Raw genomic sequence first — 19465 nt, forward strand, 5'->3', positions numbered from 1 at the left:
TAGTATATATGAGTCAGAGGAGGTGCACCATGCACCACAGGAAGACATTGATTTACAAGAGCTTGAGGGTAAAGATTTGTTCTCCGAGCTGTGGGTTGGTTTCCAAACATTTCGTTACCAGGCTAGGAAACTTCTTCAGTGATGTTTAGGGGAAGCCAGTGTCAATGTTCTTATAAGGACTTCAGGTGTGGGTGTCAAGTGAGGGCCTGTTTTACAGCAGCTTGTTTTTTAACCATTCAAAATTATGAAGGTCTTGAAATTGGGTGCTTTATGCCTCGTAAAGCATTTTTGGTCATAAAATATTGCACCCCTCACGTGGGCATGTGCACTTTGGGTGCTTGGCAACCAAGCTCACATTTATGACTGGTTGCTGTGTCCCATAATCACATAACCATGATTTATGATGTTTTTGGTTTTCTGCAAAAACCACCCAATTGGAAGAATGGTTTTGCTCAACAACCTTATAGTTCACATAACAATTGCATGGATTTGCTTCACAACCATTATGATTTGCTTAATGACTACCATGAAAAATGTTTGAAAAATGGGCCTAGTCACCTGGTTGCCTTGATATACGACCACAATGACTTATGACTGGATTTCTAGTCCCAATTGTAGTTGTAAATCAAGAACTATTTGTACCTGGGCATAATCCTATTGTTTTCATCACTGTAAATATTGATCCTCTCTTTGCATGTGTACTTCTAGTGAAATGAATTCTCTATACTTTATCTATTTAGCTCGAGTAAAACAAATGCATCTTGGCAAAGCTAAAACCTTTGTTGGCACGTGCCCAGATATGTGCCCAGAAAAAGAGCGTTATATGAGAGAAACAAGGAACCAACTGAGTTTTTTTGAAGTGATACCAGGAACTGACAAGGTAAAAATAATTGAATTCTTTCCATGGAGACATTATTCTACTTCAGATTTATTACTCATGTTTGCACACAATGATATCTTTTATCCAAAATCTTAAGCATGTCTTTGATTTAGAGCTCTTTTTATGTGCTGAGGGTTATTTTAAAGATTATTCATTCATTTCCAATTCCTTTGCCTATTATTTAATTTTGCACTTGGTAAAGAGTTCTCTCCTTTCTTACACAAATATAAAAAATAGATTGGCAACTATAAAACTGCTGGAATCCTGGCATAGATTATGTACCACCAACAAAACTATAATGAAGATTTTCATTTCCAGATCTGAACTTTATTTTGCTACTTTTTACTTAAGATGGTTTAGATGATTAGGAAATCAGTTCTTCAATTAACTATAAAAAATAGTCTGCACTATTTTAAAATTATATATCAATCAAAATCTAGATTCTGTTGGAGAAGATGAAATCACATTCTTACATACTAGATTAAATACTTATAAATCATTTGATTTGGACCCTTAATCAGGACAAGAATCTATTACAGTATTCCTGACAGGTAGCTACCAGACCCTGTTTGAAAATCTCCAGCAATCTACTGCTATTCTAGTAAACTATTGTTTAATCATTCCTTACAATAATTAATTAATTTCCATAATGAAGATTGAACTGTAAACAGCATTTTAAAACTGAAAAAAAAATCCTGTTCCTCTCTTATATTACAACTGAAACGTGAAGATCAGTTTGTTTTATGTAGGGTGCGCTCTAGCATTGAAAAGATCCAGCTTTGAGTCCATTCTGAACAATATAAACTCACTATATGACCTTGAACAAATCACTGTCTTTCACCCCAACCTCTCTTATAGGTAGTAATTGCAAGGGTAGTCCATTTAAGCTACCTTGGATTGCTGAAGAAAAGGTGAGATATAAACTTCAATCCAGAATTTTACTGAGTAAACTATTTTCTTTCTTTGAGGTTGACCATGCAGCAGCAATAAAAGAGTATAGTAGGTCTTCTGCAGACCAGGAAGAACCTTTACCACACGAACTGAGGCCTTCGGAAGTATTAAGCATGACCATGGACTATTTAGTAACTCAGATCATGGACAAAGGAGAAGGGAACTACAGGGAGTGGTATGATTTTGTCTGGAACAGAACCCGAGGGATAAGAAAGGTAACCATTAAAAAAAACATTGTATTTCACAGAATAAATACAAATAGAAGGGTAAGGCTGAAGGAAATAAAAGGTGAGGGCAAGGAAGGGGGATGCATTGTGGAAATAGCAAGATAATGCTTACCTGTTCCCTCAAACACACACATTCTTGGCCTTAATTCTCAAACTTATTGACTGACTTATTTATAAAATTTATAGGCTACCCATCTTACCTCAAGGTAATTCTGGGCGGCTTCAATCATAAAAATATGGAAGGTATTGAAATTCGGTCTTTCTCTGTCTCTTTTGCTGTCTTTGAACATTAGTTTTATTTATGCTGCTTGATTTCTTACTTGCCTGTTTTTTTACACTTCCACTTCCTGTTGTACCTGGAAATATTGGTTAATCTGCATCACCTTTTCATCTTCTGCTGTTCTACCAAAGAAAAATGTGATCTCTCTTAACTGCATACTTCTTGGGTTGGGATCAGGAGGTGTTTGGAAGACTTGCATTTGCATTATATAAAGCATTAAGTGAGATTTATAGAATGTAAGTAGATTCGTTGACTTTTATTTTGTTGAATTTTACAGTTCTAACCTTTTGCCATTTTATGTTTGGCTAGGATATAACCCAGCAACATCTGTGTTCTCCTCTGACTGTTTCCTTGATTGAAAAATGTACCCGTTTTCATATTCACTGCTCCCATCATTTATGCGAAGAACCCATGTCATCATTTGATGCAAAGATTAACAACGAAAACATGACTAAATGTCTCCAGAGCCTGAAGGAGATGTATCAGGACCTTGCAAACAAGGGTATATACTGCAAGGGTGAAGCCGAATTTAGGGGATATAACGTCCTCCTGAACCTCAACAAGGGGGATATTCTCAGGTGACTTTTTAAATGTTTACAACATTCATTTGACCTTTTTCACTATAAACATTTCATTGCATTGTTCATAAATTCAGAACAACAAGAATGACTTTTAATGTAGAAAAGTGTGATTATATGATGGGATGTTCAGTGTTATTTGACTAGAATTTGCATTTCAGAAGATAGACAAGCCAGCATTAAAAAGTAGAATAGGTAAGAACAAAAATGTAGTTTAAAATATTTATTATTTTATATTGATCAAAATATCATTGGATAATATAATATTAATTATTACAATTTTCTGGGAATATTTATAAGAGTTCTGTGGGTCATATTCAATGGATCTCAACATTTTTTGAACATGTTGCAGATTTTCATAGTGCAAGATTAGAAGAGACCAAAGCTTTATCACCATCACTGCTAATGACAAAACCATCCATCTGTCCTTAGTTCTTTTAAATTATCATCTAGCCCAGAACAGTGTTTCTTGATAGTTTCTATGGCAAATTATATCCTGTTTTTGAAATCAACAGAATAGCTGTTTTTGTTCAGTGGTATTAAAATTGTCCAGGTAGTCTGCTTATCAATAGATAGACATTGATAATTATTTGTCCCCAAAAGTGCATTTCTCTTTTGTAATAAAGAGAATTACTTAAAAGTAAGGTTGAATAATTTATACATTTCATAAATTTACTGACAAGACCTTTTGCAAAAGTATTCTCTTCAAATCAGAATAAAACAGTTGTAAGTTACCATATTTTTTGGACTATAAGATGCACCCCACCCAAGTGGGTGGAAATATCTGTGCGTCTTATAGAACGAATATTGCAGGGGGGGTTGGTGCGGTGCTGATCAGTTGTTGTGGGCGGTGCTGGTTGGCAGCGAACAGGCCGCGGTGATCCCCGCTGCCTAGAACAGTTGATCCATGGTATTCCAAGAGGCATATCCAATCACCAATCAGCTGCTTGGCAGCAAAGGCTCCAGTGTTCCCCAATGGCAGCAGCCAGCTCAGCTCGGTTGACCAGTAGTGAGCGCAACAAAGCAGAGCCCCGAGGAGCCACATGTTGGGGCTGTGATAACATGCTGAAGCTGACCAGGCTGTTTACTGTTTGCTGCAAGGATGCTAACCAGGTGAATACTAGATGGATGCTGGGAAGCAGAGGCAGATTTTTTTTTTCTTGTTTTCCTCCTCTAAAGCTAATGTGAGTCTTATAGTCCGGAGCGTCTTATAGTCTGAAAAATACGGTATAGCTAGTTCAAAAGCAAAGAGTTGAGGTACCTTAAAGGTTAACAAATTTATTATGACATGTACTTCATCGGCAACAACTTCTTTCATCAGACGGATGAAAAAGTTGATTACTGTCATAATATTGATTTAAAAGAAGATAAGTTGACAAAGTTGAGAGATGCAAGAGATTGTTTTCATTCTTTTATATTGACTTCATTCCTGCAGCTTCTGATTGTTCAATCAAATCCTTATATCTATCCATATCTGTTTTTATTTGCAGACCAGAGAGAAAACTATCATGAAATTGATTCTGGTCTAAAGACTGCTTCAATAATAATCATTGTAAATTTGCTCACATGTTTAACTTAGTGGATGTCTTTTGGCTTACTGTGGTGTGAGTTGGTGTTACGTGAGGATCAGATCACTGATTCTCAGCACCTTAAATTAAAAATAATTAGTCCAGCCATTGCTTTTGCTTAACATATTAACATAGCTATCCATCTGTCATTAATAATGCATATATTTTAAAATAAATATTTAGATATTGAAATAAACATTTCAAATATTTGGTGGCAGTTTTAAATTTAAATGCATAATTCTGTATGAATTTCAAGTTCAAGTATCCCGGTGTTTTTGCAACTTCTTTTAATGCATCTGTTCCATGCTTCCATTGTAAATGAAAAAGTAAATGAGCTCTTTTCCATCTTTATCTCAACAGAGAAGTACAACAGTTTCGTCCATCTGTCCGAAACTCTCCTGAAGTTAGATTTGCAGTTCAGGCTTTTGCTGCATTAAACAGTAATAATTTTGTCAAGTTTTTCAAACTTGTTCAAACAGCATCTTACCTGAATGCATGCATGCTTCATTGCTATTTCAATCAGGTAAGAAATAACAGCCATTTCAATGTTTATAATATTATACAATACAAAGGGTTTTTTTTTAAATATTACATTACACTACATAACAGACAACTTCTGTATTCTTATAATAGACTACTTAAATTTCCAATGCATCATGATGGATCAATTTACCATTTGCAAAACAGATAAAATCCTGATAATAGTAATGATTTCACACTTATTTTTTTAAGAGGGTAGATTTTATTACAGACCTAAGCAAGGCAGTAGACCAAGTATTTCCATTGGTGGACAATGATTGACTTTGTTTTTAAAAGTAGTCTTCTTCACTGATACTATTCCACGATTGATGTTTTCCAAGGACATGGTTAGTATAACTGTAGACATAGTTTTATGAATTAAGACTGAGCTATTCTTTAAAATATCACATCAAGAAACCTACAAGCATATAGCAAGCAGTGACAACATGAATACTTTTCAATATATTGTCACCTTCCAGTATTCATAGCATTGCAGAGATACTTTAGAACCAGTAATATGGACTTCTTTATCTTTTACATAACCTAAAGGAAACCTTTATTATTAAAAGTTGATCTCCCTAATATTTGTTCAGTTTTAATTTCCCCCCAAAAGGTCCGTGCTGTGTGACCTGTGGCCAGTACAACTTCCAAATCCATTATATCTATGCATGAAACATTCAACTCCCCCTCAAAAATCGATATTTGACAAAGACCATAACATGTTTTAATATTAGGATTATGTAATATTAGGATTATGTAAAGTAGCAAAACTATTAATATCTCTTTAAATATTTTTCAGATTCGTAAAGATGCTCTAAAGTGTCTCAATTTTGCTTATACTGTGAACTGTCAGAGATCTACAATTTTTCCTCTGGAGAATATAGTTCGCATGTTGCTGTTTAGAAATCTTGAAGAAGCAACTGATTTTATAAATTATTATGGCTTGGTGGTATCTGAAGGGTAAGTGGTTGTTTTGCATAACAGGATGGGGAGTTTAAATGAGGTGATCACGTGGATTAATATCTGTTACAATTCCAACAGTAATGGACAGGCTCCATTACGGTTATAAACCAAGGACTACCTGTAAAAAGACCGATTCAAATTATTGATTCAGTTTTATGCATTATATAGTATCTCATACAGAAACTTTTTCTAGTTTAATTGTAATATTGGATTGGCCAATGTTCCCCTTGTATAATAAAATATTAGTGTCGTTTTTTCTATTATCATTTTAACATCTGCCTGAATGGACCATGATTGAAGATCCTAAATGTTGAAACTGTTTGAGCTGGTCTTTGACAGATGATTGTACAATACAATAGTAAAAAGGTTGTGATAAACCTGACATTTGACAGAATCTGTAGATTTATTATTTATTTGATTTATATAACCTACGATCAAGTGCCAAGTCCACTGGGGCCTAGGTTTTTATTGGAAAGCATTTGCCACAGATATTTTTTTAACTGATCTAAAATAATTCTACAAAGCCAAAAACTGGGTTTTTCTTGTTCATATACATAATTTCCACAAATATAATGTAATGTACCATTTGTGTCAGGACTTTTGTGTTTTTAAGTGGGATTCAAATTAATTCATTGCCCCAAATGTCACCTCAAAGGAGAGATGAATTAAGACACTACTATGATTTATTGTAGATGTGTTTTGAAAAAAAAAGTCTTGTGAAATAGTTCATTATAATCTTGAAATCACCTAGTAACATGTTCTGTACTTCCCCTACACAGTTCTGTGGAGTTGAATCGGTCTGCCTTTTTGGAACCAGAAAGCTTGCCCAAGCCAAAGAAATCACTATTCGTTGGGCAGAAGCTCACTCTGCCTATTGGAGAAATTGTCAGTGGGGGGCCTCTACAGCACATGAGTCCTCATGTACCTTTGTGCAGTTTTAATGCCCAGAACAAGTACACGGGAGAGAATTCAGTAGTGGATTCAGCCAGCAATCTTCAGAAAGTCAGTGTTGATATAATAGGTAAGAAGCTACAGTCACAAAATGACAATAGGAAATATGATTGTTTCCTAGAACCTATTTTAAAAAATATAATGGCTGCCATAGTTTGCATTTACTATAGTATTTCATCACTCTGAAACTTTAATATTAAATACAACAGAGTCTTGTTAGGGTGATTATTTTTAATGTTTTTGCAGTTCATCTGATTGAAGTGATGTATTCTTTATTTGTAGAGAGCAAGCTGAGTTAATGTAGATAGAGGTCCCAAGCTCTTGCATGGTATTTTTTTTTAATCCAGATTATAATAATTTGTATGGAATTTCTATAACTCATCTTAAGGAAGGTTCAGTGTTTTTCTTAGTTCAATGCTTTGACTTGATCATATCCCTTGATAGAATGCTGGTTTAAAAGTATAACTATTATATAATTATCTCATTTTTAATGTTAAAGTGTTTCACATACAAATAATCTCTCAGTGATAAATTATTATCATTATGTATTATAGAACCAGTAGACAAGTTAGAATTTTTAAGGTCATCTAAAAGTATTCTTAGCAGAAGAAAATGTCAGATAGAAATATTTGATCAATGATTTAAGTTATGAATTATTAGCAAGATGAGAAAAAAAGAATTTTGGACAGTGATACACTTTCTAATCTCTTGTTGCCTTAGATCTAATATTTGCCTTTTTGAAATAATTTTATTTTTAGAGAAGAACATGCTAGCAGGTAATTTTAAAAGAGAATGCACTCCTTTAAATAACAATGCACAGAACAGTCTTTTTTTTTCAATAAAGTTTTATTTGGGTTTTCACACATACAAAATACAAGTAAAAGATCTTTTTTTGAAAATAGCATGATTCCGGGTTGAACTTCTTTACACAGACACAAAACTCAATTTCATGCTCCTTTTTGTATTCTATTCCATATCTTATACTATTTTACATTTTCTACATAGTTTTTCCCCTCTTTTAATTTTCTCAATTTTAGTTTGATTATCTCATCTCATCTCAATTCAAATCATTATATTTATACTTTTGTCTGTTCTGTTTCAATTCATATTATCTCTTCCCGAGTTATATCTTCTTATTTCTTTTTTGACTTTCTCTTCCTGGGGTTTTTGTTGTGATATTTCAGTTAGAATTTATCTTTGGGAAGTCTTGTTGAGATTTTGCTGTAAGTTCTTTTTTAATTCCAGGCAGTCTCCTCCCTTCCAGATCCTGCCCTTTTATTCTTTTTCTCTCCTTTCCTGTTTTCAGAAGCTTTTAATTATCCAGAAATCTTTATTATCCCTTTGACTTTTTATTTTGAGCATTAAATGCCTATTGATGTCAAAGTGGATTTTTTTCCAATTTCTTACTTAAGTCTCTTAGCTGTCAGTATAGGAAAAGGAGAAAAAAAACCTAAATCTTTTCTCTTTTCTTTCTCCTTCGCAGCTTAAAAATCTTTTTAGGGAACAATGTTATTGGTTTTTTTTAATACTTTCAATTTCAGGGTACCTTATTTGTTGCTTTTGTTGTTTGACCCGGTCAACCAAAACTTTCTCCTCTTATGTTCCTCCTGCACATTCTTTTCTGGTTGAGTTCTTCTTTGTGGTGGCCATTTCTGACCACCACTGCAACCGCCTTCGGGAAAGGGAGTAATGGCCAGCTGGGGAGGAGAGATGTGGCTCTCCTCAACCCTGCAGGCAGTCTCCCCCCTCTTCACCACCTCTACAGGGTGGCTTAGCCCCGAAACCAGCCGGCTCAGGACACTCCAGCACCGAGCATGGATCGAAGCCTCGCAGAAACGAGGCTTCGGTCTGTCGCTGGAGAAGCTCAAACCGGAAGATACACAGAACAGTCTTATCTGTTCTAGAAGAAAGATTTGTTTTCTACTGCATTAAATTTGGTTTGTTTTTTTTCTCACAATGCTCCATAATGACTTTAATAAATTAGCATAAATTGTATGTACTAAATCTAATGAAAGTAACTAAAACAGCCAGTGAATACTAAAATGTATTATTTCTGAATAGCATGAGAAAAAACTAACTACACCCCATGTAAAGACATATCAATAATTTATCTTCATTCAAACAATGTATAAAGGTAATGTAACTGAACAAAACTATAAAAAATTACTTTTCAGTCATTTATGCAACAACAACAAAATCAACATATGCTTGAATTGAAAAAGTAAGTATACCTCTGGCTTGAATATCAGGTATCTATTTCAGAAACCATCGTGGAAAAGTCTGCCCTGGCTTGAAAAAAATGTTTTTAAAAGTTATGAAAATACTGTTTCTTTTGCTTAATAGCTTGATATTTTACTGTCTGATTTTGCCCACAGAACCCAGAATGGGAGAGGAAAATGTAAAAATGGAAGCAATTCAATCTCAATCTTCATTTTTACTTCGACCATTCCCATCTGCATTGGTGCCTTCCTCTGCAGAGTCCATCTTCCAGCCCATCTCACAACCATTGTCTCCCACACCAAAGTATCAGCCCGAATACAGTGAAATGGTGAGAAGTTTCTGACATTTCTTAAATTACCACACCTTTAAAAATAATAATTTTATATCCCTGTTTTTGTTTTAATTTAACAATTCTTGATAGTTAGAAAGATAGACTGCGGTGTAAAAATAATACTAGTGATTGAGAAAGTGATCTTTTTGCCCTCAAAACGGAGTATACAATCCCTCAGAATATACAGCTTCTCCTGGCACTTGTATTTTTTTCCTCCTACAGAACTTTGCCATTAGCCCTTCATGTTCCTATTCTTCCCAGTGAATAAGTTTGAGGAAAGCTTCTGCATTCAGCTGAAAGGTCTTACATTACTTGATTCTGATTTTTGCCTTAGGGATCTGGGTTTGATAGAAAATACAAATGGAAGAGTAATTCCAGCTGTTTGTTTGCTTGCATCCTATCTTCATTTCCTTTTTGCAAATAAGGCAACAAACTTCCAATCCACCTTCCTCCTGTTTTCACCAGAACAACAAGCCTGTGAAGTGATTTGGGCTGAGAGACAGTGACTGGTCCAAAGTCATATGGCTGAGGTGGAACTTGAATTCATGGCTTCTCAGTTTCTAGCTTGGTTCCTTAACCACTAAATCAAGCTGGCTCTCAAACCAGGAGAAGTTTCTCTGCAGAATATTTGGAAGACAAAACGGTCTTCCTCCCTTGAAAAGTATGTTTCTATAAGCAGAGTCCTGCCTTCTGTTTTAACCCTCTTTTCAGTTTTTCCCCACTTCCCTTTTTTTTAATTGAGAAAGTTTCACTACAGTTTTTCCTATAGAAATTGGCAAATTTTCTAGGCTTTTACACCACCTTGATAATAAGAATGTTGATATTTAGAGATTGCGTAGTAGTATTGTGCCGTAAATTCTCCATTCCATCAAATGTTTGAGTTTTAATATTGTGCTACCAGGTACTGTACCATTCTATTTGTCTTGGTTTTACAAATCTGTGTGAAAAACAGTGTTGAAGGCTAATTCTTACTCTTTGCTTCTTAATGTCAGGACACTTTAGAGATAGCTAAAGACCTTATGTATGAGGTACTAGAAGAAGAATGCAAAGAAGTCAGCAACGCAGGAGCAGACTATGTACAAACAGCAATATGGTATGCATAAATACTATATTTTTTAATAATATTTCGGAAACAGGTATTAGAGTTTGCTCATTTGTCATTGTACACATATCCTGAATACTATAATGCAACTTTCTATAATGTGGGCATGTTCCAAACGTGTACATTATAACTTCCCAAATTTTGTAGCTAGCATGGCTTTAAAGTAAGAATTCTAGCAGATGAACATATTCAGGTTGGGGAAGGTTCAGGTAAGACATTGATCATAGGTTGATACTGGATAACTTTTCTAATTTAGTTCTATATGTAGAGAAAACATAAGAAATGCCAGTATTTTGGTCTGAGGCTTTATCATTATCTTTATTTTTATTTAAAATTATTATAACCAGCCAGATGACAAGATGGTGTAATAGTCTTTTTGTCTGATAAAACATAGACTGTGGCTTAAAGGCAATAGTATATTTATTTTTCTTGTATAGCCACATATGTGACTCTGGGCAACTTACAATAAAATAGATAAAAAACAATATAAATGATATAAGAATAAAACATGCATGGAATGCCCTGTTTCTATTTTCATAGCAAAAGAAGTCTTTTATACTCATTTTAGCCTCATAAGGATAACTTCCCATATTTTATTTTCAGTCATATTTTTCATTAGCCTCTTTTCAAGAGTTTCTTTACAGATACATACTATATTCTTAGTTCTAGAGATGTATATGTTGAACATTATATTTTATATATAGGAACATCATTTCTCAGATTGGATCTCAAACTTTTAGGCTATGATTTTTCCTATGTGGCAGAATGAGGCTTCATGAGGCATTCATCTTTCCATTTTCCCAGGCTGAATGTTTCTGTATGCTGCAGTGATATTTATTTGTGCTGGGATTAATTGGTCTGTGTCAGATACTGTCTTGTTTTTTTCTCGTACAACAGATATAAAATCTGATTAAAATAATGTTTTTACTCCTGTTTTCCTTCCCTAGCACTCTGAAGTTAAACTCATCCTTTAAAAAGTTCTTGAAGTCATATCAAAATTTCTTTTGAATTTGAAAAATGATGCTTGTCATGTTGACTTTGATGTTCAGATCTTGTCTTTGCTTTTTGTTTTTTAAATTCAAATGAGATACTGGGTTTATATAGTAGACTCACCGGTCTATGCTTTGTGTTTGGGTGTAACAGGAAAATTTATACTTAGAAGAGTCTTGTACAGGGTGTCAATCTGCAGGGCGGATGCATCACACGTAGGCCACGCCCACCCCAGCTCTGCAAAGGGGAAAAACATCACAATACGTCATGTGATGGCAATGTGTTGCTGCCAGTTTGACATCTGTGGTCTTGTAGGTAGATGGAAGAAGAAAAGTGTATGTAGCTTTGTGTCTTTAAGCAGAGACCTCACTCCAGGGTCACTAATCTTAAATTTTCCCAACAAGGCATAAACACCAATATATTAAGACATAGCTATAATAAAGGTAGCATATGTTTAAAACTACAGATAATTTTTGATTGATGATCATTTGTTCAGCAATTGTTTAAAGTTGCAACTGTGCTGAATGAATGTGGCTTCCAACATTTGAGCTGTGGCAGCGTCCTGGCGATCACATGATTGCAGTATGGGTGCTTGGTGCCCACTCATAATTACAATGCATTCCATAGTCAAATCATCACAATTTCTAATATTCCATGCTATCTTTCAATCAGCAAAGTCAGTGGAAGTTGTGGTCACACAAGGTCCTCACTGAACAACTCAGTTCCAGTTGCCACTGTAACCCAAGGACTACCTGTATCTTTATTTATAGCTTAGAGTTTCATGTACCTATGTTTGTAAGAAACCAAAACATAGGTTACTCTACTCACAGTCTCTAATTTCAGAATTGCACTTGCAACAGAAACCAGGCAAAGATTTAAAAGCACATAGACATGGGCTAAAGGCCTCTATTTGCAAGGATCAGTCACTATACATAATTCACAATCCCCTCTCCTCTGAATCAAGACCATTGATTTAGGTTTTTAGGCTGGTTTCTTAGGCAAGGAACCAGGAGACTGTAAGTTCTAGTCCTGCCTTGGGTATGAAAGCCAGCTGGGTGTCTTTGGGCCAATCACTCTCTTAGCCCAATTCACCTCACAGGGTCACTGTTGTGGGGAAAATAGGAGACATATTAGATATGTTCATCACCTTGAATTAATTATTTTTAGAAACAATAAAGGGATAAAAATAATAATTTAACTCCATCTAAATCAGAAGACAATCTTATATAGTTTAGGGGAATGTATTTTACATGCTCTCTCATAGGAATCATTTATCTCAAATTTCTTACTAAGTAAGTCTATTACTGGGAGCATATATAACAAAATCTCTTGAGTCTTCATCATAAAGAAATCTGAAGCCTCATAAGCAGCCCAGCAAGCAAATTAGTCAAACAGATAATGAACCTACAATAGGTATATCAAGCTCTGTTGAAGCTATTTTAAGAGTGGAGGGTACTCGTACTACAGTCTCTTCAGTAGCAGCAGTTTCAGCTTTACTGGAACAGACATCATAAGGGAATTGGCATACTCAAGATTTCTCAGGCCAGTGAACACAGGCATAAGCCCACCAAAGCAACAGTTTCTCATTCACTCTGCTAGAGAAATAAGAGTTACAGTATGTATTATTTTAGAAGCAAATATCTCTTGCAGCTTTTAAAAAGTTGTACTTATTTTTTGCAAGATGAAAAGAAGTGAACAAGAAAAGAGAAGGATGGAAGCAAAATGAATTGATGGATATTTGAATGGGATGTGGAAAGACCAGAGAAGTGTAGGAGGGCAGAGAAAACTTTAGGAAGTTTGAAGGAATAGCAAGAGGAGCAGTGAAACATTGGGGTGGAGCAGGAAGAGAAGTTGGCATTGGGTAAAGCTGAGGGTTTTGGGATGGAGTGGCAGATAAGGATGAGAGGGCATTGCCATAGATTTGCACTGATGTTTCAGTGCTGGGTATTTCTACTTATGTGAGCAATAGGACCAGGAGATTCTTCTGGTAAACCAAAACTTCCTAAAATATTTGGGTGGTTTATGCTAATCTTGTATCAACTTTTATTTTGGAGATTAAACTTTTATTTTAATACTGATGTGTTAATACATGTAACCTGTTTGTGCAGATGAATAAGAAACACCTGTCTTGAGGAGCTGCTGAAGTTTTAGAAAATTTAGAAATATGCAGCTGATTCTTTCAATTAAGGCTTCACAATGAATTTTATTTCTTCTATAGGGTCTCTGATGCTACTATAAATGAGCTAGTTACAGAAGCTGTGTCTGGAATGTTGAGGCAAATTGCATCTGTTGTAATAAATGAAGAAAGGGAAAGATTTGAAGAAGAAAAGCGTCAAGCCGAAAAAGAGAAGTAACTTTTATTTAACATTTGTTCTGACACAGTTTAAAGTATCAGTGTACAAATTGCAGTATTATATATTGCAGTATTGTGTTCTCTGAGCCAATCAGATATGATGATAAAGAGAGATTCGTTCAATTATACATGCAAAAATACATAACAGAAACTGTTGGGGGCACACCTCTATAGTTAGGTTTGCCTGAATTTGTCTCAGTAACTATTCACCATGCACCTTGCTAGTTATTAATTTGTCCATTGTATACATATGTAGGTCAGTTAACCAGGGGTGGGATTAATTTTTTTTAACAACCAGTTCTGTGGGCGTGGCTTAGTTTGTGGGTGTGGCTTGGTGGTCATGTGACTGGCTGGGCATGGCCAAATCAACATCACTCACATTGAGGCACGCATCTCCTTGCCTGGCCTCTCATGACTGTGGGGATGCTACAACAGTCGTAAGTGTGAAAAATGGTCATAAGTCACTTTTTTCAGTGCCATTGTAACTTTGAATGGTCACTCCACACAAGCAAAGTATCAGCAAAGGAGGGGAAAAAACTCCAGAGAAGTTCCTGAGACAAGAAGTCTACTCCTGCCAAGAATGTAATAAGGGTTAACAGAGAGGCAGTTTCTGTAAGCAACACCAGAATGTTTCCTTCCTGCCTTCCTTACAGGATTAGGCCAGTAATTTCTTCTAACAACTGGTTCTCCAAACTGCTTAGAATGTTAACAACCGATTCTAGAGAATAGGTGTGAGCCTGTAGAATCCCACCCCTGTAGTTAACAAGTAAAACCCCTTCATACTCTGGGGAATCTGGCTGCTAATGAGTAAGAGTAAATTGCATGTTCTCCATGTTCCCTCTTATACATTGCTCCAATTGTATGAGAATTACTTAAACACCACCAGCATATTTGTATGGCAATAGATTGCATGCAGATGATTCTTGATCCTTGATTCTTGATCCAAGCCAGCCAGGTAGCCAGCCAGATGTATTTAATAAATAATACAACATAACCAGAGGATGCAAGTTATATAGAACATACTTAGTATTACTTGTATCTTAGTAATGTTTCATACTTTATTTTTAAGACAGCTATTTTTTTATTGAGAAACTTTATTATGTAAGGTAAGTGCCTGAAGTTTTCCTAAAACATAATGATTGGATTTCATTCCATCATTATCTTAGGCAAAAAAGGGAAAAAGAAGAGAGAATACAAATATTAAGCAAGTCACTGGGTGCAGAACTGTTGGAAGAAGTAATAAAGCAAGAAATAAAAGAAATTTCAATTAAGGAGCTAAAGTACGTGAGTTGCCCATGTTCTTTGTTGATTGTAATGTCTTTATCATTATTAGTTTTATTATGCTTGTTCCATAAATAATTACAATGTATGTTTTCTTGCAATGGATTCTTTGTTATGAAAAATAAAATAAAAACACTCTTCTTAGGATAAATAACACTTTTTTTGCCATCTTTCTGCCACTTTATAATCTGTCATTCTTCTTACCATGAATGTTTTTAATACTCTGGCTCCAGTAATGAAATGTATATCTGTTTCCAAGCAGCTAGTTGCACTTTTATTTCTTCTCTCAGAACTGTGTATTGTTTTCTATGCATCTATAAAAAATTTTCTGTGAGTATCTAAATAAAATTTCTTTCTTCAGTTTAGGGCCTTCTCCACTTTTAATAACATAATGATTTAGGCTTTTAAATAAAAGATAGTTATTACTATAACCACTTATAAGAAACTGAGAATCTGGCTCGAATTGCCCCAAACTTGATTTCAACAGTTTTCCCTTGCAAATTGTTCAGAAGTGGGGTAGCATTGGGAACTGTGGAGGAGAAAGAGCTCTTTTCTGAGTTGTTTGCTTCTCACACAGCCACTGTTTATAAACTGGAATATTTTTGATGATGCAGGAATAATAAATAATTTATTTTTATTTTACAAATTATAATTTAATTCAACTTAGATGTCCATTAATTCATTTTGTTCAGGCTTGTTTCTTCCATTTTGCAGAGCTAGGGACATGATACTTTGTATGCAGTGATCAATAATTTTCATTTAAACTATACTGCAGTTCTTATCAACAGTGTTATTTAATTTATATGATGTAACATTTGTTTTTAAACAGTTCTTGAATTGTTCTTTGAAATGAAATCTTCTAATGTTCTGTTGTATGACAGAAAGCCAGAAGTACTATAATCTTTCTTGAGATATCCATTAAATTAATTTATTATATCTTAGGTGTGCTGTGGAGATAGATCAAAAGGCACGCATTGTCCGGTGTTCACAGGAAATCTGTACAGAAATAATGGATGTATTTTTGGAGGATGAAATTTTCCAAAATGCTAAGGAGACCCTTCAAGAACTTCAGTGCTTTTGCAAATACTTACAAAGGTATATCAAGTATATTAAAGTTGGCCCTTAAGAAGTTTAATTATTCTCTTACTTGTATCACATTTCTTCAACTATTAAGGTCAGGATAAGATGTGTAAAATCTTTTCATTATTCTTGCAGTTTTATTCTACAGGACATAACTACACAACAAAACTTGTATCTTAAGTTTTAAATCCTAGAAGTACTTCTCTTGCAAATTCTCCTGTGATCTCTGATTTTCATTTATAGTTTACATATCATAATGTGTTTGTCTGGTCTGCTCTGAATTTACAGTGGCACTACCTGTTAGGAATATAAGTCACGTAACATTTATTTGGGTTGGAAATATATACGCCATGATAGACATTTTAATACTGTATCTTTAAGAAAATGCAAAACTGTAATTGGGTGTGGTTTCTCAAACGGCCATAAGATGGAGCCAGAAACCTGGGTTGTTTTAGTCTTAGTCTCAGAAGAGAGTGTGTCTCAGTGAGACTCTGTTTCCTTCTGTTGGAGAGTATTGCCGTTCCTCCTAAATTGACTGTTATTCATGGATTTGATGTAAGTCTGATACTGACCTTTTTTTGATACTGGACTTTGTTATTGGATTATGCCTGGACTAAAAAGTGACTGATCTTACCTGTGAATGACTTTGGACTGCTTATTTTGAACTTTGCTTAAACCTTTATTGAAAGTAAAAAACCTACATTTACTGTACAGTGTATCGATGTGCTGTGTGTGTATTATTCAAACACTACTCTCAATATGTCTCCCTGTATGTGCTCATTCTCCTAATGGGGAATTACCTTAACACTACCATTAAAGTAGCTACTTTTGCCTAACAAGTCCATCCAAGAAAAGCTTCTAAATGGGATTTGGGATTAAATCCAAAGATGAAACTTTATATAAGCCATATATCCAGTCTGGTTGGAGAGAAAAAAAGCTGGGGATTTAATTAATTAATTCATTCTTTATAGCTGCCCATTTCATGCAGGTGACTAAAATAGGAAGGCAACAAGAAAGACTTATATCACTTCCCTTTTTAAACTATTGGGTAAGTGAGCAATTGAGGGAAGAGTACATATAATTGCTTTGTTCTATAGAGAGAGCTGTACAGCCTTTTTTCCTTCTCTTCTAACAGTGCAGAAAACATTTGCTTCCCCACTTGAATTGGTTATAACCTGGTATCAAGCAGATAAAATACAGTCTAACTGAAAGGATGGTTCTAGCAAGTTGTGTATTTTGGCAGTTAATTAAACTTGCTTGTACATTCTCTTGAAGATGGAAGGAAGCTGTTTTGGCACGAAAGAAATTGAAACGACAGATGAGAGCATTCCCAGCAGCACCATGTTATGTAGACCCAAAAGATAAATTGAAAGCCCTTTCACCCTCTGCAGAGTGCCCAATTTCCAGGGAGCATCTAATTAAAAGAATTGTGAACTTGGGACATGCCGGGAATCTTGGTACCGCCTGTCTGCAGTAAGTACTGTCTCTCTCCATATACATGAACGAAGAGCATGTAGCAATTACCTCTTTTTTTCCCATGCTATGATGGTATCAGGATGATGATATGAGCAATATGATGTTATGCAATATTATTCCCACTCTTCTAAAAACGCTTGAATGTTATCCCGAGGAATTGACACATTTTTTTCTCTGACCACTTCCCTTGTGTTCCTGTTATATTGGAGGATATATACTGCAGAGAATTAGGGCCAGTCATTTCTGATGTATTTACATCAGGCTTGCTGCTTGTGTAAACACTTTGAGATCCAAACCAACAATGTGTCATTTATAAGGCAGCCTAAAATAAAAATAAAATATAGTACAGCTGTGTTATTCTATCAAAGAAAGTATTACAGGAGGAATTTTTAAACTGATAGATGTTCTTTGCATAGCAAATAATGATTAATTTTAATTTAAATCTACATCAGTAATGTTTACACAATTAGCAGATTTTTTCTATGATGTGTTGGATTTGTTCACAGCATAAATAACAGCATTGTAACAATTTGTAGTTGTATCATATCAGGAAACAGGAAGCTATTCTTGACTTTGATTGAATATTAGATTCAGGTCCTTATAAATTTGACAAATCAAAAGGCACCAGGTGGTGGCTAAGTATGAGTGAGAAATGTTTGCTGTTTGATACAGTCAAGTGATTCATACAGTGGTATTTATTTTCAGGTTTCAATGCTTACGGAACAAGACCATCCACCAAATGAAAGTACAGCATTTTTATCAGCAATTATTACAGTATGTTGGATTTTAATTAAATTATGTTAAAACAAAGACTGAAAGCTTTGAGATTACTGTCAATAATTCTAATCTAATTAAAGTCATGAGAGATTTAAAAATTAAATAGATTTTGAACCAAAAAGGAATCCATACTGGTTTTATGAGAAATAAATTTTGTGACACTTGAACAGAGAAGAGACCCTTGTGTTACATATGTCACCAGAAGTGGATTACTGGACAAAATATAGGAGAAAAGTGAAAAACTGACTGCTCTGCCCAGACAACTCCTTGGATTTGTCTCTGAACAATGAGTTTTAAAATGCATTCAGACAACTGTTAATTATATAAATGATAATTACATAAACAGCATTTATATAATTAGCAGTTTGTCTAAATGCATTTCAACTCAATTTAAATCATAATTTTTAAGGAGCAACTGTCATCTCTGTCCCACAGCAGCTTCTCTGCCCCGCTGTTGACTCAGCGACAATCCCATTCACTTTAATAGGATGGCTGGTGATGGGCAGTGACACAAGGTGAGGGATGTGGCGGGCAGCAGGTGAGTGGATGCCCGCTAACGGGCAGTGCCATGATGGATCTGAAATGATAGGTGCTCTTTAAATGTAAGAATTCATTCTTGCTGGTAGTTAGAATCTTTAATATTATTATTTGCAAACAAAATGAAGGTTTCCTAGTTAGCTTGCAGAGCTTGGATTCATTGAGTTATACATTTTGCAGAACATACAGCCTCATGCTACGTAACTAGGCTTGATTTCATGCTGAATAAACTAAATTATTAATGTATCTTAAATAGAAAACTATCTTTAGTTAGATTTTTACTCTAAAAGCATTTTATTAAAATAAATTTGTTTTAAAAAATAAATAAAAAAAATCTGATTTAAATTTTTAAAAAATCAGATTTTTTATATTAAAAAAAATCATCCATTTTTATCCATCCT

General features: G+C 34.7%; 1 protein-coding gene across 1 annotated transcript in view; it reads left to right on the forward strand.

Annotated features, from left to right (window-relative positions):
• MCM3AP (minichromosome maintenance complex component 3 associated protein) overlaps nt 1–19465 on the forward strand; it is a 50892-nt gene that overhangs the window by 13881 nt on the left and 17546 nt on the right. Inside the window, exons 7-19 of the mRNA XM_026707600.2 lie at nt 741–880; nt 1849–2046; nt 2648–2916; nt 4845–5007; nt 5803–5963; nt 6746–6987; nt 9293–9465; nt 10461–10561; nt 13779–13910; nt 15080–15193; nt 16137–16289; nt 17550–17747; nt 18456–18524. Of these exons, the coding sequence (XP_026563385.1) occupies nt 741–880; nt 1849–2046; nt 2648–2916; nt 4845–5007; nt 5803–5963; nt 6746–6987; nt 9293–9465; nt 10461–10561; nt 13779–13910; nt 15080–15193; nt 16137–16289; nt 17550–17747; nt 18456–18524 (2113 nt within the window). The remainder of the gene's footprint in view (nt 1–740; nt 881–1848; nt 2047–2647; nt 2917–4844; nt 5008–5802; nt 5964–6745; nt 6988–9292; nt 9466–10460; nt 10562–13778; nt 13911–15079; nt 15194–16136; nt 16290–17549; nt 17748–18455; nt 18525–19465) is intronic.

The sequence above is a fragment of the Pseudonaja textilis genome, chromosome 1 (genome assembly GCF_049901715.1).
Source record: "Pseudonaja textilis isolate UNSWEBS1 chromosome 1, rPseTex1.2, whole genome shotgun sequence".
NCBI classification, from domain to species: domain Eukaryota; kingdom Metazoa; phylum Chordata; class Lepidosauria; order Squamata; family Elapidae; genus Pseudonaja; species Pseudonaja textilis.